Raw genomic sequence first — 25,284 nt, 5'->3', positions numbered from 1 at the left:
CATCCATCCATCCATCCATCCATCCATCCATCCATCCATCCATCCATCCATCCATCCATCCATCCATCCATCCATATTTCTCCCTTTCTCCATATAGGCTAATGATCGTTCACGCTCTCCGTAGTTCCCCTGTGGCGTGGGCACAGGGCGGCTGTTACGCGCCTTTAGCGAACATGCGCGTTTCCTGTCGCTTGCGCGGTGAATCGTGCCGCCGTGCTGTGCGGAGATGCAGGGGAAACCGTATCTGATGGGGAAACGCAGCTCGACGTAACACCAGTATTTCCATCTGGAAAACGCTGTTTTGCCGCTGGAGTCATCCTCACTCTCCACCCTCCCCTCTCTCATGACGCGCGCACGAGTCCTATAATGAAAAAAGGTTAATTGTGCGACCTGAGTAACGTGCAGTAACGGGGTGTCGGCAATTGTAACTGTGTTATAGTTACAGTAAGAGTAATCATTTTGATTACTTGTTACTAAAAAAAGGTAGCGGTGTTAGTAACGCCGTTACTTTCAACGCCGGTACTACCATCACTGGAGCTTGTTGCAGCTATTTTTGATTTATGCCCAATATTAAAGCTTGGTCTGCGCTATGTTATTCCACTCCACGACGCAAGAGGGACAATCACGAACTAGCAAGTTCATTCGACAACGGAGGGACTTGAGGGCAAAAAAGAGCGGGGATCCAAGTGGAAAGGGGTCCCAGCGTTCTCACGCTCCTCGCTCTTCTAACTGGTCCAAATTCACGAATCGTTTTCCGCTATGGTGGTCATACAAACAAAACAAACCACTAAGGTACCAAACAGGAATTATGCATAGTGTAGAGCGGATATAGATTTGACCAATCAGAGGCCTCCTGTCTGCGGCACTGTCAGCGGTCACCTACAATTTTGGAGAGGTGCAACAGGGTGTCTGTGACAGGGGTGGGCGCACATTTGCATTCACTGCGACACACACACAGATGATGTGGTTTCTGAGTATAAGTCAGCCTTAAGGCTTAATATGCTTGATATGGGCACGAGGTCTGTGCGATCAAATTACGTCATTAAACCTTCCACGCACCACCGCCATTTGTCTAAACTGAACTCAACATTTCAAGCTTGACCATGACCTGGATGACTGAGAATCTTCACAGATATCTCTCGGAAGGAAATTATTCTCACTCTTTGATAACCAAAACGGCTGTATTTTCTGCTACTATATGTATTGTGTTGTGCTGTACTCCTGGAACCGGCCAGAATATTAGGTACAAGTGTAAAAGCAGCATGAAGTATAAAAGCTGCAGACTTGCTGTCCGTGGGTCTCATTTAACATGCAAAATGTCAAGCTTAACTGAGCCTTATCAGTCAAGTTTTTAGACTGTGTGAGGAAGAGAGAACCCATGCATGGGGAGAACATGCACACCTTGGAATTAAACCTGGGACTTGCTTTGCTGAAGGACATTGCTCAGAACACAGTTTTGTTCTTTTATAACGGAGATAGTCTACTGTTTGCATCTCTAAATTCTGTGTGGCTTTAAGTGTTTACCTAGACATATGTCTGTTTAATTGCTGCATCAAAAAAACTGCATTTATGGAAGAAGAAAATCAAACAAAACTAACGCAGAGTGTTTTAATGGGCGGTCCGGATTTCGGAAATAAGTTGCTGAGAAACAAAAGTGAAAGAGATGTGTGAGAGACACAGTATCGTATTGGTTTGGAGGCTTAACTTCCTTTTTTGTTTGCTTGTTGGGTTATAGTAAAGAGGCTATGTGTAGGTATGTTTGTGTGAAGTGTTTGTGCACAGGTATACAAAAGATGCACACATTGTCAGGCAGAACCACTGACACCACAAACACCTACAAATACACTGATGCGCACACAAACATGACAAATGTACACCACAAACTTCCCGCATACTCATTTCTCTCTGCCTTTTACTGACAGTGACTGAGCCACTTTTGAGAAGGGTGAGTGGGTGTGTTGACTGGAAACAAGCGAGATTGACCCAACACAATGCATTTCAACCTAGGGATAACTCGAGAACAATTTAAGCCTTAAGCATGTTCAGAGTGAAAACAGAGTGAAAAATAAGTGTTGCACAGAAACACTAATAGCTCGCTGTTATTGTTGAAGATGGAAAAATAAAACAGATTTAAGGAAGTTGTTTCTCATCAGGATGTTTTGTAATTCAAATTACGGATATAGTAAAAATTTTATGTGGATCTCCTCAAAAAATATCTAGATCTATCTATAACATCTATATCTCTATGTTCTATTTTCATTTTTTTTATCTAGAATTGTCTCTTTTTTGCAGACATTAGCAAACCCAATTGCATCTCATAGCAAACTGATGCAATCAGTAACTAGCTGCAAACAGTGTGCTTTATATGAAACAACTCAAATACCTATAATTGCATGTTAGAAATGAAGCAAACTCTAAAAAAAAATTTTAATAAACTTAAGAACAGAGGCCTTTGTTTTTTTTCTTAGAGATCCGTCTGGAAGTCACTTCACAAGGTTAAAGTTAAAGTCACAGTGACAAATCCTCCAAACGAGGTAGAAAAATACTGCGGTCAGTTGCCTCCACCTGATTTCTGGGAGGCAGGTGGTAAAAACCCTCAACCCAACTGCAAAAGACTTGATGGCAGCAACCACTGAGGTTTTGGTTTTCACAGTAAAGCTTGTAATAAATACTAAAGGGCTCCAAGCCTCAACTCTAAGATATACATCTTTAATGCCATAAAGGCAGAGGAAATGTCTGCTTCATTTTGCTTACAGCTATATCAGTCTGCCAGACATGGTTTGGAGTTTTGTTTTGTGGAGTGATTATATAGGGTACTTGGTGGTGATCCTTAAGATCTGTTCAAGCATTTTCTCTGTTCTATGAGCCTGGTTATAAGCCCTAAAATGAAACAACAGCTTTTCTTCCTTTTATGGTATGCTCATGAATATTTAGCTGAGCTGTCCGCTAATTGGTTGGTTTACAATGAGCGAAACTGCTAAGTAAAGACGCATCATAGCAACAAGCACACACTCACTGAAACATTGAAATTGTTGATATGGTAGGCTGACCAGACGTCCCCTTTTTCACAGATATGTACTACTTTTCATACATAAAAAATAGTCTGTGGGGAAATTTCAAAATTTTGGTCCATTTTGGTCGCCTACAGTGCAGCACATAGTCGAAACACACCGGGCATTGGAACCGAGCCGTCAGCTCCGGGGCTGGTCCAGGAACCCTGGCGGACAGGGGCAGGGAGCCAGTGGGGGACGGAGCGACTGAGCCGGACCTGGTGATGGTAGCCTGGACACAGGCGGCACCGTGCTTCCCCCCGCCTGCCGCCCCTCTTCCGGCTGAGGACGAGCGGCTCATGGCTCTCCACTGAAGTCCGGTCCAGTCAACGGCCCAGTAGTCGACACTTCATACCCGCCCCCCTCGCTTGGGCCAGTGAACCAGTGGGCTGGTCTGTATGTCAGTTTCGGGGAAAGACAAAAGTACAGGCCAGAACCAAATACGGCAACATCCCCGAGTTGATGTCAATTGAGACTTCGTTTGGATTCGCCCGTTTTATGGTGGAAGTTTAGAATTGTGAGATTTGCAGACAAAGGAGGTGTCGATGGGGTTTGAACTTCTCTGTACATCCATTTAACCCACTGAACTATTGTTATTCATCTATGACAATGTAAACTCGGTTTTGCATTCTATGACTCCTTTAAAGAACCATTCCAAAAAAAAGAAAGTTAAAAACAATCTACCAACAAATCCAAAGTTGATTGTTTTTAATTTTCTTTTTGGAATTACTATGACCTGGATGACTAAGAATCTTCACCAGTTTAAAGAACCATGTGTGACCTGTGATCATCGAGGTAGTTTTGTTATACTCTGGTATAACTTTAGCCTCTTTTACATTGGAGACCTACACCATGTAGAATTAAATAAAGGCTTAAATCAATTATCAGCAACTTATGGTAGAACATTTCAAAGAAGAGAGAAAGAGGAAGCTTTAGTGTTTTTGGACCTTGATTGATCCACAGCATTCCTTATAATCTACACAGGTTGAATTTCAAAAGAAGCTTTGGAAAATCCTAAAGTGACCTCTCTTGTGGTGCAATTTGAAGTTTTGCATTATTAACCTTATTTGCAATAGGTTTCTCTTTGGTTGCATCCTGATTTTCTCATGAGCTAACTTTGCATAATTGTTTATGGCATAATTGTTTATTGGCTAGATTTAAAAAGCTTGACAAGGACTGGGCAGAAATTGTATCAAGTATTTGGATCTAAGTAGTGGAATCTTTTTCAATTTTTAAGTATCTTTTGCTTTTTATGTATTTAACACACAATTTAAGCACTAAATATTTGCAACATATAACAGTGCAGATAAGACTAAACTCACAAGCTATCTAAGCTTTTAATTTTTCTTAAAAAAAAAGGAAAAAATAAATAAAAAATCAGTCCAGTATGAACATTACTAAATGTGTTAATGATGTTTGCTGCTGCTTGCTCATTTTATGCTGTGTTTATATATGCCATGGAATTACCTTTTCTTAAAAAAAAAATGTAGTTAAATCAATCATGGTTTTCATAGACTGCACCTTTCAATCTGCACCTGCTTTCTGATAGATATAGAATAGTATAATTGATCTTAGTTGAATAATAAAACTTGGGTATTTTCAGCACATTGTATTATTGAATTTTAAGAACTAAAATTTGTGTTTCTTTCATCACACTGCCTCCTCAAGCTCAACAGGCCTCTTTAACAAGCAAACTCAATTTGAATCCTTAAGGACTCCTGCTGCACCTTGTAATGAGATATGTGACAATGTTCACAGCCTTGTGTGTAAAGTGGATTTTATTCTATTAGCTATAACAGAATACATTTTTCTATTAAGCATGTGAAGCTGGGTATCAATTGAAATATAGCTCATAGATTTGGTCGTAGATGGGGAGATAAAGGACAAGCAACAAATTCAAAGGATAACAAAATAATGAAATGCTTTTTAAATAAAACATTGTAAAACATTGCTGATGAAGATTATCAGTCATCCAGGTCATAGACATTCCGTAAAAGTTTAAAAAACAATCCATTGGAAACCAAGTCCAGTGGATTGTTTTTTAAACTTTTACGGAATTATAAAACATTGTTTAACGTTCATAGAATGTTGGAGACAATAATAGTATATTCACTCATTGGGAGCGAAGATATGAACAAAAGGAACAATCAGATCCCTGATGTAAGATGGAGTTAGGTTATATAGGGCTCATAGAATTTTAAATTCTACTCTGGATTTAACAGGAAGTCCATTGGGGGAACTTGTCCATGGCATGGACTAGTTTCTCAGCATGGTCCCTGTGTAATAAATTTAGATTTTCTGTAATATCCCATAATAAAAATAAGGTTTTTTACACTATATTTCGAGGCTAGTTAATGCCTTCCAGAGGAAGTGACAATAAGTTCTATTTTGTCTGAATTCAAATGAATTCTTTTGGGAAGGAGAATACTTACATTACATTTTGAAGGTTTCTAAAAAGTGGTCAGAACAACTAGGGTTGTGAAGAATTTCTCTTATTTCTTCACAATAAATGCCATATGCCTCCCAAAGATTCAAAGTATGGTGATGAGAATGTGTTGGTCTATGCACATTTTGAGCAAAACCAATTTGGTCTATTGTCGGCATGAATATTAAAATCCCCCTGTATAATGACCTTGGCCAAAGACTATTCAGCCAGCACCTTATAGACCATCAAAAAAGTAAAAAAAAAAAAAAGTTTAAACATATAATTTGTCCTTTAAAGCCAATTTTAAAAACATAGAGTATATTGCTTAAAACCTAAGTCTATTCTTAGTTCTGTGCTTTGAAAACCTGATTGAAAGGTTTTGCATGTACATTGTACAATTTTTGTTTCAGAAACATTTAGGGTGTGTTGTAATGTATAGGCTTTTTTTAATGTGTAAATGTGAAATCTGTCATTATTGCATACTTTATGTGCTTATTACTGCAGGTTTAATATATATACAGCTAGTTCAGCAAACTGTCAACTTAAAGTTTCCTAACTTTCTCTCTGTATTCAAATCGCACAAATGTGGCTAGTTTTTTTGCGTCATCAGGCCGATACTCTGTTTACTAACTAGTTGATTCCCTTGCAGCTTCAGGGTGTTGATGATGGCAGTGTGGATTCAGGCCCAGCAGCTTCAGGGAGATGCGCTTCACCAGATGCAATCACTGTATGGCCAGCACTTCCCCATTGAAGTGCGACATTATCTGTCCCAGTGGATAGAGAGCCAGCTCTGGTGAGTTTTGTTGGTATCCACTGCATCAAGAGTCATCAAACTACATGCATTCCACATTTATTCTATCTGCGTCTCTCTGTGTTTCATTAGGGATGCCATAGACCTGGAGAACCCACAGGAGGAGTTCAAAGCTAAACGTCTGCTGGATAGTCTGATACAAGAGCTGCAAAACAAGGCTGAGCACCAGGTTGGAGAAGATGGTTTCCTACTTAAAATCAAACTGGGTCACTACGCTAATCAACTCAAGGTAAATTTTGTTGTTGTTGCTGTGTTTCTGTTGAGTTATCCCTTCATTTCATATTGTTGAACCTACAGTAAACTTTCCTATGCACATGTACATGCAGTGGATAAGCTTAAGTACAAAGCAGGTTTTTCATGAAGCCTTGAAGCTGAATTTTTTTTTCCTGTTTCTAAAAACTCTGACTCTCAGTTCCGATATTCATTTGTTGACATTTTTAGACTAGTTACTTCATATTTAATCCTCAGCTTGTGCTCGTTCCCTAAGAGATACAAGCTAAGAGAACTATTAAAATGATTACATTCAAACTTTAGAAGTAAGTCAAACTTCTTTGAAGCTATTTGTAAAAGAAGAAATGGAAATAAAGTGTTAAACTTAGTATAGAGCTGTGTATTAAAAATTTTAAAGTCCCCACGAGAGGTTAAACAATGCTTAATAAAGACATATAAACTCTGCTAATGTAGTCTTACTACTGTATGTATGTAGAGTAAAACAAAAATATATAATGCTGGATATAATGCCTTCCTCATTGTGCCATAGTGGATAAAACTATAGATTTGTTAAAGTCACCAGATACAAGTATTGCTATTTACAATGTCAATATATTTGTGTGAAATTATCTATATTAGGTACAACGTCTGTACACCACAGTAAAAGTGTTTCATGTGATATGAAAGCACAAGGAGATTTAATAATTGATAATATAGAATTTTTTTAGGAGTACATTTTTTTTTATTAATGCAAATGATATCTAGCTTTTGTTCAATAAATATAAAAGACAACAAAGTACTAAGGTTTCAAAACAATATTTGAGTTGCTTACAATGAAACAGGGGATAGGTGTTTAAAAAGCAAAAGTGTTTCGCTCAGTTTCCCTCCTTGAAGTAGTTCCTAGAAAGAGTACACAATACACTTGGTGTTTTGAGAACAGGTTGTATCCACATGGAGGAAAACAAGAGAACAGACCAAGTGAGTTCTAAGGTAACCAACCAACACTGCTATTTATGATCGAAGTCCCTGCTCACTGAAAGGTTCCTGTGATTACCATTTGCTCAAGCCTGAAACCTGGCATGGAAATAAAGACGGATTTGCGTATTGATCTCTTAACCATGACACCATGCCTGCACTTTATACAGTAATTTTAATCAGTTTATGTTTAGATGTTTATCATACTTATTTTTTAATAACAATCTACTCACCAGTAGTTAAAATATCCCAGCGACTACTCGCTAGTTTAATAAACAGTTGTAATTCCCGTCACTGAGGTGTGCCACACTGCGCTTCAAGGTGTTAATTGATTTTAGCATGTCTCCAGCATTCCCTCCAGAACTTAACAAGCTTCTTTGATGCTACTAAATTGGTGTGCCCTGTGAGCAGCGGCTGCTCGGCTCGTCGGGTGCTAACGGATCTTAACATGGCTCATGCTCTCCTTGTCTTTCAGAGCACGTATGACCGCTGTCCGCTGGAGCTGGTCCGATGTATCAAACACATCCTCTACACAGAGCAGAGGCTCATCAGAGAAGCAACAAATGTAAGTTGGATGTGGATGGCATTTGAAGTGTGTTGCATATACACACACACACACACCTCCACCAACTATTCATGCCACCTCCTGGACCAGACCTGACATTACTAAGTAAACAAACGACATAATGGTCCTCAATTCAGAAATTGGGTAATTGGATAACTGCTGTCTTTTTCTGCTGTTTGTCCAAAAAATAAAAGCAGATTTGATATGGCTGGTGTTAAAGTGATTCCATAGTGCATTAGTGTCTGTTTAGTTTTTATTTATGTTTTTGCTGCATCTCCTCTTTTGAATTTTGCCATTGTAACGCTGCCTTATGAAGCAGTGCTTTTTCCGTTCACACCATGGCACCACGAGTTATAAAACTAGCAGTGCGTAAAAACATCTGACTCCTGCTAAGTCCTTTTCTGAATTGATTTTCAGTCACATCGTGTTTTCTTCTTTTTGTGAAATTGACGGAATGAAATTCACGCCAACAGGCACCGTGGTGCGCTCATGGCAAGCCAGAAAGTACACGTGACTTTTCTCTCATCTCGTTTTTTCCACTGTTGCCTCTGTATTTTCTGTAGGCCACTGTGGAGTTCGTCATCAAACGCCCTAAATGCAACATAGAAAAGTCAGCATCCTACCCTAAGGGCTCTAAAATAACAGCTCACCCATTTGTGTTAATAATCAAAGTAAACAAATCCCTTCTTCCACCTGGCAAGCGATTTAACATACGATGTGCAAAAACAAACTTTTTCAGTCACAGATGTTTGGCTTCCTCATTCCTCCATCTCTGAGTTTCCCATGTTGTGTTTAGTCAAGCTCTCCAGTGGGCGGGATGATGGACAGCATGTCTCAGAAGTACCAGCAGATCAACCAAGCCTTCGAGGAGCTTCGCCTGCTCACCCAAGACACTGAGAACGACCTGCGTAAGCTCCAGCACAACCAGGAGTACTTTATCATCCAGTACCAAGAAAGCCTTCGGATCCAGGGTGAGACCAGAGGACATGCTTGTCAGTGTTGTTACTCAAAACTAATTACTAACATGCATAATGAGCAGCTGCAGGGTTGGTAATTAGTAAGAAATCTATAAATGTGTAGGTTGAACGGTGTGCAACATTTCTTTATTGACATTTACTCAATTAAAACTCGCAGGTCTTATAGGTGAGTTAGAATTACCAAATGTATTGCCGTGCCCTAGATGCAAGAAAAAATACAGATACATTTCACAAAACTCAGCGCTTTCCATTACTGTGGTTGTTATGCATAAAATCCCAGATCATGGTGCTACAGTTTAAAAACCTTGAAAAATAATCAAACAGAGAATGGGAAGAGAGAGAAGAAGATAAGCATGGAGCAATGGTCCTAAGCTCTGGAATGGAAACCCTGGGTGGCTTTGACAAGAGTCGATAGCCTCCCTGGATGGGGCACCTACACTAATGCTGCACCCAAACATCATTGGATGGGGGGGACCCTGAGTTAAGAAAAAACAGCTCTTCCAGAAGCATAAGCATTCAGAGTAAAGTTTTCATTTAGAGTAAAAAAAGCTCACACTTTCAGGCACATGTTCTGTGGTCTGATAAACAGACATTTTTTTTTAATAATCGGCATAGTTCCAGTACATCTGTATGTCATGGGCATGTTTAGCTGCATGAGGGTTTTGTGCGCTTCCCAAAGCAGATGTTACCATGGGGAAAAATCATCATCATGTGAAAATAATGAAGCAACGTCTCAAGACCTCAGCCAAGAAGTCAACATTCAGTTACAAATGTTTCCTCTAAATGGATGACAGCTCTTCAGATCAGCTGTTTTAACAGTGATTTCAAGCTTTAAAGGTGTCTACAAGCAAGGAGTCACATAACCCTGACTTAGACCATTTTCTTTAGAAGGAATTGGCCAACATTCTGGGGCATTTAAAGCCCTATTCTGATGGCTTTCATTTTACCATGGGACCAAATATTTTGTTAAACAAGAATTCTGCCTCAAATTACCTTCTTTATTTTTCTGATCTCTAAGTTCATGCAATTATAGTGATCCAATGTGGACCACATATTGGCATCTCTGTGATTTAGACAGAAATATCCGGTGCTGCTATACATTGTGTCGATTTTGTGTCCTGCGCACATTTTTACTTGCTTTTAGCAAAGAATAGAGAATGTATTGGACTGTTTGGAAGATGTTTAGGATCCCTGTCTAGTAAAATTGGACATTTTTACTTGCTTTTAGTTAAGAATAGAGAATGCATTAGAATGTTTAGAAGATCTTTTGGGTCCCTGGCTAGTAAAATCTGACATTTTTACTTGCTTTTAGCAAAGAATAGAGGACATATTGGAGTTTTTAGAAGATCTTTTGGGTCCTTGGCTAGTAAACTTGGATTGGTGTTGTGCAGCATAAAAAAAAAGGGTTAAGGGAAGCAACAATATCTACAAATAAAAGCAAATGTGATAAATTGTTGCAGTCTTATTGGGTCTATATGTCCTTAAGTTAAGCATAGTAAAACATTTAATTCAGAGATATTTATTAAAGTCCTTTACCTGTTTTCATTTTAAGAACATCATATGCAGAGTAGTTAGCGCTGTGACATGGGTTCAAGCCCTGCTTTCTTTACAATTTAAACCCTGTTCAATGCGGGACATTATTTGAAATTGTGGGATACCAGGACAGAGGTGAAAAATGTGACACATAGGCTACAGTGGTGAATCGCAGGTGGATCACAGCATGCAATGCACTTTAGCTGGCTTGTGCTTTCTGTGGAGACACAGGGCTCCAAACTACATGCAGCACTTAAGCATCATTTCCACACAGATCATGTCTCTAAATTTCAGAAAAATCACAGACTTAAGCTCCGCTGTGCAAATGCATTGAATAAAAGCAGTAATTTATTTATTAGATTGGGTCCTTAGATACTGCTTATGCTGTTTGTATATGGCTCAAGACATTTGACAGATATAAAAACATAACTTTGAAATACTTAGGGAAATGTTTGTAACAAAGTAAGAAGAAATAGTTCTTATTTTTGCATGTTACTAAATAGATGTCATTTTGGTAATCCTAAGTGACTCTAAACTAACAGCTGTTAGCTTAATTTAATTCCATAGAGTGAGTGTGGGGGGGCTTTCATAACATATTTCATAACAGCTTTTTTCATGAGGGCCAGAGTACAATGGAATTCTCAAGGTCTGCACTTCCCTAAAGGGACGACTTTGGAGTAAGCTATTATGGCTCAAAGACTATAACATATGCTGTATTTGCACAGGTTAAAAAAAAATCTTTCTCCTCTCTTTTGATCAGTGTTTAACTTGTCCACACCCTCAACAGCTCAGCTGTCCAGCCTTGCCACTCTGCCCCCTTCTGACCGGCAGCTGCGGGAACCCGCCCTCCTCAGCAAGAGAGCTACCGTGGAGGCATGGTTGACAAGAGAAGCCAACACACTACAGAAATACCGCCTGGTGAGAAAGCCTCAGTAAAAGTACTCCATATTTGTCTTTTCAGTTACGCATCTGTAAAGCAGATGAATTAAATTTGTTATAGCCTCTTTGGCATCCATCTAAGGAGTGGCCTTCCATCAGCCTGAGCGGGCCTTTGCACCAAAAGACAACAATACATTTGATTGATTTTATTGTGATAGTTTGCATTTGTTTTGACTGCTTTATGTACAGGACCTGGCAGAGAAGCATCAGAAAACACTGCAGCTGTTGCGAAAGCAGCAGACCATCATTCTGGATGACGAGCTGATCCAGTGGAAGAGACGGCAACAGCTGGCAGGCAACGGGGGCCCGCCGGAGGGGGGCCTGGACATCCTTCAGTCCTGGTGAGTTCTTTCCCATCTCCCGCTAAGAAAACAGCCACTAGAATCCTTCAAACAGCATGAAATTACGGGTTTATTAGCCTCCAACAGGCTTCCTCTGGGCTTACCTCTGAAGCTTTTAATAAAAGACATACAAAGTGTGTATTCACAGGCTGCCATCTCTTATATATTGACTCAGGAGTTCTTATGTTTAACCTATGTTTAATGAGTTCTAGTAGAGGGAGTGTTCTCTGATTATGAAAGTATTAAATCATTGCAATTATTCTTTTGTCAGGTGTGAGAAGCTTGCAGAGACTATTTGGCAAAACAGGCAGCAGATTCGGCGGGCCGAGCACCTGAGGCAGCAGCTGCCCATCCCCGGACCTATCGAAGAACTCCTCAATGAACTCAACAGCACAATCACAGATATCATCTCAGCTTTGGTCACGAGGTGAGCATTCTTTTGGACCTCTTCTAACTATTTTTTGTTAGCACTTAAATGTTTTAGATCATAGAATTAATTTAAACAACATGAAAACCTAAATAAATCAGGGGGCGGTTACTTTATGTTGCAGTCAGTGTCTTCATTGTTAACTCTACACACATAGGAAACAATGTGGGTTTCCAAATACAGTAGCTTTCCATTTCTTCCCTGCTATTTTGTTAGTTTTATGTTGTTTTGATTGACAGTTATTTTGTTGCATGACAATAAACTACATAGCTTATTACAGGTTCCCTTACAGGCTACACACTCTATGCTGATGTATATTATATATAATTTACAAGCCTATATTTTTTAATAAAATATGAACAGAGGAGTTGAAAGTGTGCCAGACTGTTAAGAACTCTCAGGCTGCCTTTAGTTTCGTGCCTTCTTTTCACAATTGAACTGATGCTTTATTTTATCACAGTTTCTAACAGGAAAGGAGAATAATTAATGTTTACTTTGGACATTACTTCAATGTTACTTATTTTTTTTAACCTTTGCACTCCATATTAATGTCTTATTGCTTAAAATAGTATACAATGGCTGTTCAAATAGACAAGAAAATAAAGAAATAAATGTCTAATTATTACAAAATCAGTATCAAAATATTTCCATTGATATTGTATCAAATAAATCTTAAATTGACCTGTAACTCAAAAAATTGCAATTGAGTTGAATTTTGAAATTCCTACACTGACTCTTACAAGAGTAAATTTGAATCTCAATAAATTTTTTTTTCTCAAAATTAGTGCATTTCTTTCTGAATTGAGGAGGTATGTGAGACACTTTCCCAATTGAACGAGACAATTTACATTTAAAGTAAAAAAAAAAAAAAAGCAATTTCATTGTCTTATTTCAAGTGCATGTTATCTAATTATCTTATTGTAAGAGTAAAAAAACTCATTCCATTGGCAAATAATCTTATTTCCAACTCAACTTTGTTTATTTATTTTGCGATTGTTTTTCAGTGCAGTCCTACTTGTCAGATTGGTGGCTGTTGGCTGCCTTCACACCTTAATTCTGGTTGAATTTCTGTCAGTATTGTAGATTGGTATGTATGCATAGACCCTGCATTGGGTTCTGCAGCTGTTTATCTAATTTCCTGATTATCCAGACCAGGCATTAATCTAATATGATGTGAAACTTTGTGTAAAGAGCTGGAATATTAACCTGTTACAAAAAGTTAAAACATAAATTACCTGTAAGGAGCAAAGCAGCTTTTCACTACACTGCAAATACATTGTAAATGCATCACAATTAAAAAGTGATGGTACCCTGAAAGAGTCACCACTTTTCCATTATAGTATGTTAAGATAAAGAATGGAAGATGAATGCACCTAAAGAGGTTTGCAGAGGCATTGTGGGTAAAAAGACACATACAACTTGTTTCGGTCCATTATTGTACTCCCCAAAGGCCCATCTGCCAGGATGCCTTTGCCTTTCCGTGCATCTGAGCGAGAGTATGCTAAAGTTTTTGACAGCATCTTCTGCAACTGTCTTATGAGATAGTCCCCACAGGTAGTGATAACACACAGAGAAGTCGTGTCATTGTCACAGCAATTTATGACTCGCTACAGACAAGTCTGTTACCAGATAGTAATGCACTGCTTCTCTGGCAACATCCTCTTTAGAATCCCCTAAAATCTTCTGAGGTTTCACGCTGTCAAATGGAGATAGCTGCCTTCCTATCGCTACTTATCTCACCTGCACATCAGAAGGATTATAGACTCCTAACAACATAATCATTTTACTCACGCTCCCTTTGGACCTGCAGAATTGTGCTGTTGCTTATATCTTATTCTGTCTGCCTTTTTATTGTATGTGTTTGTATTTCCTCATAGATAGATTATCTTGACAGAAATATCTCGAGAGACGCTATTGTTGGGCGATTGAAGCGGTGTAACTAAGATGACCTTTATTTTGTGTTTTCATCCTCAAGGGGACTGCACAAAGGATGCAGAGTTTATTTAAAATTTAAACAGAGATCTTAAGAATTATAAACATGACTGCATTAAAAGTGAATAAATTTGAATTTTGTAAAAATCATTTTTGTTGCAGATGGCCTTGGTTAAACGTTACCATTAGAGCTACTTTATGAAAGGGAAAGAAAATTGATAATTAAACCTGCTAAGACACATTGATGACATAAAGATGTCCAAGCATGTCTAATTTAAAATTATTATCTTTTAAAATACAAATAAATAAGAGGAATTCACAGTGTCTGCAGCAACAAAATTAATTTGAAACTTTAACAATTCTCATTTTAACTGCATTAGAGTTGGCTGTAGTAAAGGGAATCAAGCAGATAAATATTGCTTTGCTCTGTTTTTAACTTCCTGTTTCTTTCTTTCTCCTCTTCTCACAGTACCTTCATCATTGAGAAACAACCACCCCAGGTTCTGAAGACCCAAACCAAGTTTGCCGCCACAGTACGCCTCCTAGTGGGAGGGAAGTTGAACGTGCACATGAACCCTCCCCAGGTCAAAGCCACCATAATTAGTGAGCAGCAAGCCAAGGCCTTGCTGAAAAATGAAAACACGAGGAAGTACGTTCTCAGTACTCTTTTTCTCTCTATGCAAATTTAAAAACAAAAAGAAAAACATTAGTTTGTCCATTTTGGTTACAGACAGATTGTTTTTGGGGTTCCATGATGCTTCATAAGATGTTTCAGGCTCTCCCATAGAGATCAATAAATATAAGTTTGTTTGGAATGAGTTTTCTGGTTTCACAGCTTAGCACAGAGACATGACTGGAACTTGAAAAATGCCTCAGAGGAATCTGTGGTGTAGATACAGAATCTGTTTTTAGCCTTTTTCACAGTCTCTCTCCTGATTTTTAACAAATCTCTCTGATCTCTAGGTCAGCTTGGCAGCTAGGGGCAAAAATTGAAAATCAATTGAAGAGTTGAATCATCGTTGGCCATAAGCCGCGTGCTCAAACACAAGTTTTTCTTTGTTCTTAGCAGCATAAGATGGTTACGATGATAGCGGCATATTCTAATTAAAACAGGAGAAACATCATTCTTGGAAAACAGAAAGATGAAAGCACTCCAGCTCTCAGCACATGTGTCCATCACATTAGACAGAAGAGATAATTTACTCCCTCCTTAATTGTCTGTGTTCCAGTGAGAGCAGTGGAGAAATTCTTAACAATAACTGTGTGATGGAGTACCACCAGACTACAGGCACTCTCAGCGCCCACTTCAGAAACATGGTAAGTGGGGCTTCGCTATCTAAATGGGACGATAATTTTTTTAATATGGAATCACGGGAAAGTGATTTACCCTGCTTCATGCTCTCATTGTGCAACTCAAAGCATTTAAACCACCCCCACACCCTGTTTTCTGTTTTATGTGCATAAATAATTAACTCAGTTGAGAATAGTTAATTGTTTATAGGTTATTACTTAGGAGCATACCTTGAAATACAGGTGTGTTTTTTCTCCCTTCCACCCCCAAGTTTACAAGTGAAATCTATTTGAAAGATAAATCATAGAAACCAGAACAAACTGATCCAGGCAGATCAGAAGGCAGATCTGGCCTTCTCACTTTCTTCGATACCAATCTTGTTAAGAGCTTGAGAGAGGTGTGGGAACAAAGATGTGCCCCACCCTTAACCCACAGCACCCATATGATGGTTTGTCATCAGCTTGTCACTAAAAACAGCAAAACACACCCTGAAGTGTCATCTCTTAACAAGTGAAAACTGTTTTCATTGGACTAGGTGGATGTACAAAATATTAGCTGGGTTGGTTTTGAAGTGTGACACTCAGCTACAGTACAAAGAAAGTACTCCCTATATTAAGAGTTCTGTATATTGATCCATAGCGACTACATCACAAACCCAGATCACTCTTTTATTACCTGGAGTGTCACTTGTTCTGAAGTGTTTGTCCTGATATTGTGTCTCTACTTTAGTCTTACTGGCGTCTACAACAAAAATCATTCTTATACATATGTTTAAATCTAAGTTACGTGAACAACGTGTCTAACTGTGGATTGATAGATGTCCTTCTTCTTTCAAATGTCCATTTAGGGGGACAATTATGTCTAAGATGTAATAAAAAAATGAAGGTAAAATCCCTGGAAGTATTTCAGAGAAGGAAGCTGGCAGCAGTATAAGTGCTGCTAAAGTTAAGAGGGGTTAACCTGGTATTTTGCTTATAAGATCCTTCTGATAATTACTTTAAGCTCATGTTAAATGTCTGAGAAATCATTTAGTCCTCCTTTCATATCCTTTTATTTCTTATAAAAGTGTGCATGAGAATTTGACTTTTTTGTATGCCCATTTATGTGGCTGTAGCCAGAGGTGTCAAGGAACAAAGCAGAATAACTTTGTTACCTTACTTTAGTCAAAATTCTGGCTATCTATACTTTACTGGTGTAATTATTTTTAAGACAACTTTTTACTTCTACTCATTACATGTTTTGCAATTATTTCTAATTTCTACACCTTAAATTTAAAAAATTGACTTGTTTGTTCTCTTCCACTTAATCTAATTTCCCGTTATGAGCTGTTAGTATAAAAAAAAACAAAAAAACATAAAAATAATTAAATTCATTCAGACAATTAGTTTCTTTGTGGTTGGACTCGTTATAGCACCAAAATAAATAGTTGTTCAAAATGATGTAAAGATAAATTTGACAGTTTCCATTAGTTATAAAACTAAGAAAATAAAGTATAATAAAATTATTATCCAGAATTATAGAAAAAGTTTCCTTTAATACAGTTGTGCAATAACCGGTATAAGGTTGAAAGCATTTGTCTAGAACATTGTTTCCTGCATTACTTTACTTTTATACTTATACTAGTATTTTTGAAAATACTTTATTGTACTTCTACACTTTTACTTGAGTAAAAAAGCTTAAGTTAATATTCTTAATTCAACAAATGTGTTTTTAAACTGTAGGATTTATAATTCTACTTGAGAGAGAAACATTCATATTTTTAACACCTCTCCTTTTGATTGCATAGAGATGGAACTGGTGCTAACAAGGCAGCTAATGTTAGCATTCCTCCCGCATTGATGTCAAAACAGGAGGAGGTCCAATATCGTGCTTTATAAAGGGTGCGCACTAGTTTGCACAATGAGCTGACACAAAAAAAAAAACAAAGTCACTTTTATAATCTGGATTTTCCCGCAGGTTATTGAAATTCAATAGCAACCCACATGTTTTATCACGAAAAAGGTCAGATTTCCGGGTAAATCAAGTTCAAATTAGATCATTGCTGTGCACATGCATAGGGGAAGAGAAAAAAACACAACAGCAATCACTGTGACTGCATTGGTCTCTTGTTTAGGGGCGTAATGTCATTTGGCGTAAAAAAGTTTTAAATATTTAAAAATAATTTTTAAAAGGATGATTTTACCTTTTTAACAAAAAAAAATTGCTCACTACCAAATCTTTGATCCTTACTTGTTAAAAGCTATGCTGCTATTTACACTCGTATAATTCCGTCACCTATGACGCTCCAGTTTGGTCCTTATCGTTATCGTAAAATTTTTCTTGCTCTTAGGGAGTCTGTTTGAGGTGTAGGTGTAGCTAGTGGTTTGTGATCCATCTTCATGGCCCCTGTTCTCTTGCTGTGTTGGAAACACACCAGGTGAATGAGAGCGTGGAGCACGCCTGCACGCAAAGCCAGAGAATTCAGCATGAATCACTTTTTCATGAAGTGAATCCATAGAGAACCTGCGGTAAAGAAAGCATAACTCCTCTTACAAAAGAAAAAATATATATATCTACTTTTAAATGTGTGCATAGAGACTATGAGAAAATTAGGATGTTATAGTATGGAGAAAATGTAATTGGTAAGTTAGGTGTAAAAGATGATACTCTCAAAGCACCCATTAAGTTTAATGTATTGTGAATAATTAGTGCAAATGTTAGTTAAACATATTGAATTTAATAAACTGCAAAAAATAAAACACTAACATATGCACAAAATTTATGGAAAACTAACAAACATGCTTATATTAATGGTGACAAGAACTCTAGTTTAGGTTAAACAATTTCAAAAGAAACTTTAATGAGTCATTAACTTTTCTGAATGGTTCTACATCCTAAAAAAATAAAATATCAAGAGAGCTGAAAAAATTTATGTAGATCTGTTTGCTGCAAAAACATACAAAGTTCATAACTGTAACCGTTGTCATTGGCAGGAAAAAAAAAATCTTTCTTCAAGGTCATTGCTGATGTCTTTCCTTCCTGGCATTGTGTTGACACATTTTTATTCCAGACCAACTATCTACTTAAACTCATTTAATTGTTGATGCAGTTACACTTCCTGGCTATCATTTAATCAAATGCTTTATTCAGAACCACCTGGTGGCTGTTTTCCCTTTAAAAATCCTATGAAAGCAGCAATCATATACTTATAAACATCTACTGCACACACAGCTCCTCCATTTTGGTTCTGATCCATCCTCCATTGCCCTCTATGGATAATCAATGTGCCAAAATTAAATGAGAATATCTCCAATAGTTATGAGCAGTATTGCCAATATTTCTGAAATTGTTCTAACACTTCTTTTTTGTAGTCTTTGAAAAGGATCAAGCGGTCAGACAGACGTGGAGCAGAATCAGTCACAGAAGAGAAGTTCACCATTTTGTTTGAGTCCCAGTTTAGCGTTGGAAGCAATGAACTTGTCTTTCAAGTTAAGGTAAGAAATAATCTAACATAGGAGTTACATTAGCATTAATATGGAAAGATGCTATCCAGTTATTTTTTTTTTCGTAATTGTAGGAATTAATTTATATGCAGAATTGTTTATCGTTAAAAATAATTCTGAATATAAATTGATTCAGAATAAATCTAAGCTTTTGATAAAACATACCATTATGCTTCCCCAATTCTTAGCTAATGTTCATTATATATATATATATATATAGATATAGATATATATATATAGATATACAGAATTATGGCTGAATATTTTTGTTTTTCTCTCTGATCAGACATTATCCCTTCCTGTTGTGGTGATAGTTCATGGTAGCCAAGACAATAATGCCACAGCAACTGTATTGTGGGACAATGCATTTGCAGAGGCGGTAAGTAAAATGTCTGTGTGTGTCAGATTGTGTCTGCTTATCAACATCTAGCTAAAATACAGAATCATATTTTGTTTTTATCTTAGTTGTAATTTTCTCCAAAGTCAGGAAACACCAGTTACTGACACAGAAATACTGATATCTTTAAAAAGGAAAGTAAATAGTAGATGATTGCAGTGCAGTGTTACAATCATTGTTATAATCACTTAAAATAAATACATTTCTAAGGTATTTTTTTTTGTAGCCCTGATATTGGGAATTCTTGCTGCTATTCTTGACACATATTTGGGGCAACAGAGTTTATTGTGTTGTGTCAAACTAATACCACGTCACTGAATATGAGAAAGTACACACAAGGAGAAAATTGCTGGAACCCCTCGTTTAATGAAAGAAAAACCCACAGTGGTCGCAGAAATAACTTTGATCTCTCAATAGTAATAATTATTAAAAATTCTATGAAAACATGCAAATGAAACTCAGACAATTTCAACAATGGTTCAATAGAATGAGTATAAACAAATAAACATATTGAAAAGATTTAGTTAAATGATGGTTCCCATAGAAAAGTTAAATCAAGGTGTGTACAATAATTACCATCACAGGTGTCTCCATTCTTGTAATCAGTCAGTTTGCCCATATATAGGGCGACAAGTAGTCACTGTGCTGTTTGGTGACCTGGTGTGTACCACACTCAACATGAGTCAGAGGAAGCGAAAGAAAGAGTTGTATCAGAAGATTAGAAAGGAAATGATAGACAAGCATGTTAAAGTTAAAGGCTATAAGACCATCTCCAAGCTCCTTGATGTTCCGGTGACTACAGCTGCACGTTTTAATCAGAAATTTAAAATCCATGGGACTCTAGCCAATAGACTGAAAAAAAATAAATAATATAACCGTTTTTGACATCTACTGAATCATAGTTATTTTTGACATAATTAGCTCTACCCTGCTAGCATTAAACAATTGTGCTAGAGCAACTTAATATGATTAAGTAGATGCCAGAAATGGATACATTTATTTATTTTTGTTAACCTCCCCGGATGTGGCCACAGGAGGGAACCTCATGAAAAATCAAAGAGGCAGATCATACAAATTTTGACAAAAGAGACCCCAAAAAACTTTTAAAGAGATTAAAGATGAATTTCAAGCTCAAACAAAATCGGTGTCACTTCGCACCACTCGTTGTTGTTTGAGCCAAAGTGGACTTAATGAGAGATGACTGAGGAAAACACCATTGTTAAAAACAAAATTAAAAAAAGCTACATTTGAATTTTTTTGCCGAGGCACATCAGCTCTATGAAAAAGAAGTATATTAAGTAAAGAAGACTGTGAAACACGGACGCTCTGTTATGTTCTGGGCCTGATTTGCTTCATCTGGCACAGAGCGTGTTGATTCTCTGAAGGTCCAATGAAACTTCAAGACTATCAATGGATTCTAAAGGGAAATATTCTGCCCAGGGTCAGAAACCTTGGTCTCAGTTGCAGGTCATGGATCTTCAACAGGATAATGACCCAAAACTCACAGTTAAAAACTGTAAAAATGTAAAGATGGTCTAATGTAAAAAAACATTAGACCATCTTGAAGTGTCCCTCTATGAGCCCTGACTTAAATCCTATTCAGCATCTTTGGAAGGAGCTGAAACATGCCATCTGGGAAAGGAACCCTTCAAACCTGAGACAACTGGAGCAGGCTGCTCATGAGGAGTGGGGCAAAATACCTGCTGAGAGGAGCAGAAGCACCATTGACAGTTACAGGAATCGTTTAACTGCAGTTAGTGATTGCTTCAAAAGGATGTGCAACAAAATATTAAGTTAAGGGTACCATCATTTTTGACCAAGCCCGTTTTATGAGTTTAGTTCTTTTAAATCTGTTCAAGCGTGGTTGAAAAGCAATGTCTGACTTTATTTTTTTCATGGTCATAGAATTTTATTTATTGTTAATTTTTGGGGTTCTAGTCATTTCTGTGACCATTGTGTTTAAAAAAAAAAATAATAAATTAACGAGGGGTACAATTTTGTCCATGTGTGTATAAAAAGTTGTAAAAGCAGCGCTTTCTTAACATTAACCGCCCAGGGTTATTGTACTTTTATTATACTGCGCGGTGCCTAAATTGTGCTTTCCAGTTTCACTCTCAAATTTTTTATTCACTATTTTAAGTCCAAAAAAACTGTCAAAAATGGCTCTGAAGCTTTATTTTGAGTAGCACTGTTGAAGGTTTCTTACAACCCAGATTTCTTTTTTTTAATGTTAAAATAAAAAAAGAAAGAAATTAAAAATAAATAAAACATATAATAAATAAATAAAAATAAAACAACAACCCAGATTTGTAGCTCCAGTAATATACAGTTTATTTTTACTAGTTTGCATTTCTATCCCTTTTAATTTTTAACACAAAAGACTTTCACCTTTGGCCTTGTTTGTCTGTGATGCATGATTTGAAAAAAAAAAAAAACTGCTTTTGTACATCTATGTATATATATTTCAATTCATTTTTTCTGACAAAGTTTTTAGCTTTTTATTCCCACGTATTCCTCCTGTATGTGTGCAGGGTCGAGTGCCTTTTCTCGTGCCAGATAAGGTGCTTTGGCCTCAGCTGTGTGAAGCCATCAATATGAAGTACAAGGCAGAGGTGCAGAGCAACAGAGGGTTATCTGAGGAGAACCTGGTCTTCCTGGCTCAAAAAGCTTTCAGCAGCTCCAGCAACAATCCTGATGACTACCGGAGCATGACGATGACCTGGTCACAGTTTAACAGGGTTAGCACCAGCCCTCTTACCTCGTGATGCTCTGAACAAACACACAGCTTTCAAAAGTAGTGTTCTGTTATCTGTTAACATTAACTTTATGGATGGATTTTTTTTTTTTTATCCTGCTCTGTTTTGACTTCTTTTATGTTTAAGCCCTCAAGTTATAATGCATAAAATGTTTTAACCACATGCATAGCTCTTATGGGAACATTTACACAGTAGGGGATCCATACAATACACAGAAATATATCTCTCTGTGTTTGTCGCATCCTAACTGCTCTATTATGTGGTTAACATAAGCGAGAATGCCTCAAGTCTTCATTTTAATCATGTTGTTTGTCCTCTTAGAAGAATGCTGGAGGCCTCATTTGATGGCTTAAAGCGGCCACTGAATGCAGAATGTGCACCCCCCCAATCACCACACATTATTCTCATCAGATGACAGAAATTTAAAGTGTCAGCCTTTTAAAAAAAATGTACATACACAAACACACTGCCATAACCACTAACGCATTATGCTCACCCATATTTATGTATTTTATTTTTATTTCAATCCAGTGAATCCATCTAATTTAGGGAAATGTGAAATAAAACTGAACTCTGCATTCTTTCTCTGAAGATCTTTTCCTCAACATATGTGTCTACAGGAAAGCTTGCCAGGAAGGAACTTCACATTTTGGCAGTGGTTTGATGGTGTTATGGAACTGACAAAGAAGCATCTCAAACCTCACTGGAATGATGGGTAGGGATTTCTAAGAAGCTTTTTATTTTATTGCTCTCATCCAAAAATTTGATGGCAATTAGTACAATAAAAAAGTCATGAATAAAAAATGTCTCTTTGTGTTTACATGTCTCTCTCTTTGTAGAGCCATCCTGGGCTTTGTTAACAAGCAGCAGGCTCAGGATATGCTGATGTCCAAACCCAATGGCACTTTTCTTCTGCGCTTCAGTGACTCTGAGATTGGAGGCATAACAATTGCATGGGTGGCAGAAAATCCCAACAAAGCAGGTATGATGTGCAGGACATCACATTTGATGACCAAATTACTCTCCTCAATGAACCCAGATAGGCTCTTTTCCTCTCTGCGATGAATTTACAAATAAAACTAACAGACCGATTTAAGTTATTCAGACCCAAATCACATGCATATCTGCAAGAAATGCTTTTTTTTCTCAATCACATGACAATTGGCAAATAAAACTCAAGCACTTCAAAGCTCATATTATTTGCATATGCCGATCAGTCATGCATAACAGAAGTCATTTCTCACAACTCTGGTGTCGTCTGCAGCGGTTTTCTTTGATAGATTTTGTTGAGCATCCATTGCGGCTAGCAGTGCATCGTTATACTGCAGGATTGCTGTTTAACATAAATTAATTTTCAAGGAATTTTCTTTAGCTATTATTTTTTTTTTTTCAGTTTTTAAGAGGAATAAGTGGAGTAGAGAGTGGTTCCCATGGTGAAGCGGTTTGGGTTTGACTTTAATGCAGAGGACCCAGGTTTGAATCTCAGTTGCGTAAGGAAGGGCATCCAGTGTAAAATATTTGTCTGTGAGTCTTAATGACCAAATACAGGAGCGGTTCAAAGGGCACAAAGAAACTGGAGGAATACGGAAATTATATATGAATGTTAAATCATTCTTTTGCAGAGATGCACAGGAGATGAATGCTAGCTAACAAGAGTCAATGCATTCACTGTTGCGCAATTTCACCTTTGATCCAAAGGAGTTATCTGGGAATTTAAAGGTCCAGAAAAGTAAACACCAGTTTAGTCAAAGGCTTTTCCAGGTCTGCTCCACACAGACCGCTACAGGAGATCCTTTCCATCTACATATAAGAGTAACAACAACATTTAATTTCCTTTTAGAATTAAGTGAGCAGCTCTTTACCTAAGAAACTAAATGGTCTCTTATTTCATCAAACTGTTTAAAAATGGGATTTAGATAAAGCTGTTTAGGGGACTTTGCATCCTGACTGACCCCATTTTTTAAACATCTAGCCCTCTGGTGTCTGACCACATAATGCCGAGACACAAGTCTGGAGCCAAGGCATCTCTCCAGCTTTCTAGCTTGCCAAAACAGTCGCTATCAATTATAAAGCTGACTGGCTCAGCTTTCAAGGGTGGTAGTAACCACCCTTGAAAAGCTTAGTGACCTTAGAATAAAAGGAAGGGTCTTTTTATATCTGCTGCTAGGTTTAACCTGTATCTCGCTAGCCTCGATTAGCCATTAGAGTTCCTCAGTTTCGCTGGGAAAGGACTCTACATTAACTATTTTTAAAAAATCCATATTTGTATCATCAACAATGTTTCTGTCTTTCCTCCTGTGGCCTTTTTCAAAACAGATTTCGTATAACACTCAACAACTCAAAAACGTCATTCCCTGGAGACAGCAGTGAGGAATTTATACCTATGTCTCTTTTAATGTTAGGTATTGGCTCAATTTGTTTTTTCAATTCACAGATGTGGAGACGAGTGAGTGCCTCATGCTTTATTCATTTCATTATTTCATTTCTCTACTCATTTATTGCACCAATAACTGGTTCTGATTATTAATAACCTAAATTGTTCTCATATATAAATTCCCTGCTCAGATGATCTGATGGTAGCAGAGGTTATTTTATCTGTGGTTCCTCACGCCTCCATGTTTTTAAATAGTAATTTCCCTGGAATAGCACCAGTATTGAAACACGTTGTAATATATGGTTTCTATTTTTTTATACTACTCTAACAGAGCATATATTTTAATTGTTGTTATACATTATATATATATATTTTTTTAAGTTTTCAATTCAGTTTATTTATATAGCGCCAATTCACCACACATTTCATCTCAAGGCACTTTACAGTTCAACCAGATCATACAGTCAAACTTATTCAAAGTTTCCCAAGTAAAACCAGTTAATTGCAGCGACTCATTGACTTGAAGGTAATCCCTCACACGTAGGGTTGTCACTATTCTAAACTTTTCAACTCGATACCGATACTAAGTAAAATATTCGATACTCGATACCATTTTCGATACCACAAGGATAAAATTTCAACAGAAATATTTTGATTAATAATTAAAATACAATAAATAAATAAATACAATAAACAATAAGAACAACATTTTGAGGTTGTTTGCTGTGCACAATATTAAGCAAGCTTGATAAAAAACTTACAAAATTAAAATTAAGTGTTCCTTCCTTGGCTACGCTTT

At 37.3% G+C, this 25,284-nt stretch overlaps 1 protein-coding gene across 2 annotated transcripts in view; it reads left to right on the top strand.

Annotated features, from left to right (window-relative positions):
* Window positions 1-25,284, top strand: part of LOC107091800 (signal transducer and activator of transcription 5B-like) — a 75,697-nt gene that overhangs the window by 46,302 nt on the left and 4,111 nt on the right. For both annotated transcript variants that reach the window (XM_015385960.1, XM_015385959.1), the window contains 14 exons: window positions 6,125-6,268; window positions 6,359-6,515; window positions 7,947-8,036; window positions 8,833-9,007; window positions 11,334-11,464; window positions 11,675-11,826; window positions 12,098-12,253; window positions 14,655-14,834; window positions 15,415-15,502; window positions 18,827-18,949; window positions 19,245-19,337; window positions 21,887-22,093; window positions 22,732-22,826; window positions 22,951-23,093. In XM_015385960.1, the coding sequence (XP_015241446.1) occupies window positions 6,138-6,268; window positions 6,359-6,515; window positions 7,947-8,036; window positions 8,833-9,007; window positions 11,334-11,464; window positions 11,675-11,826; window positions 12,098-12,253; window positions 14,655-14,834; window positions 15,415-15,502; window positions 18,827-18,949; window positions 19,245-19,337; window positions 21,887-22,093; window positions 22,732-22,826; window positions 22,951-23,093 (1,921 nt within the window). In that variant the 5' untranslated portion in view covers window positions 6,125-6,137. The remainder of the gene's footprint in view (window positions 1-6,124; window positions 6,269-6,358; window positions 6,516-7,946; window positions 8,037-8,832; window positions 9,008-11,333; window positions 11,465-11,674; window positions 11,827-12,097; window positions 12,254-14,654; window positions 14,835-15,414; window positions 15,503-18,826; window positions 18,950-19,244; window positions 19,338-21,886; window positions 22,094-22,731; window positions 22,827-22,950; window positions 23,094-25,284) is intronic.

This window comes from Cyprinodon variegatus, unplaced genomic scaffold, assembly GCF_000732505.1.
Source record: "Cyprinodon variegatus isolate N-32 unplaced genomic scaffold, C_variegatus-1.0 Scaffold352, whole genome shotgun sequence".
NCBI lineage: Eukaryota > Metazoa > Chordata > Actinopteri > Cyprinodontiformes > Cyprinodontidae > Cyprinodon > Cyprinodon variegatus.
This window is presented reverse-complemented; position numbering and strand designations above follow the sequence as displayed.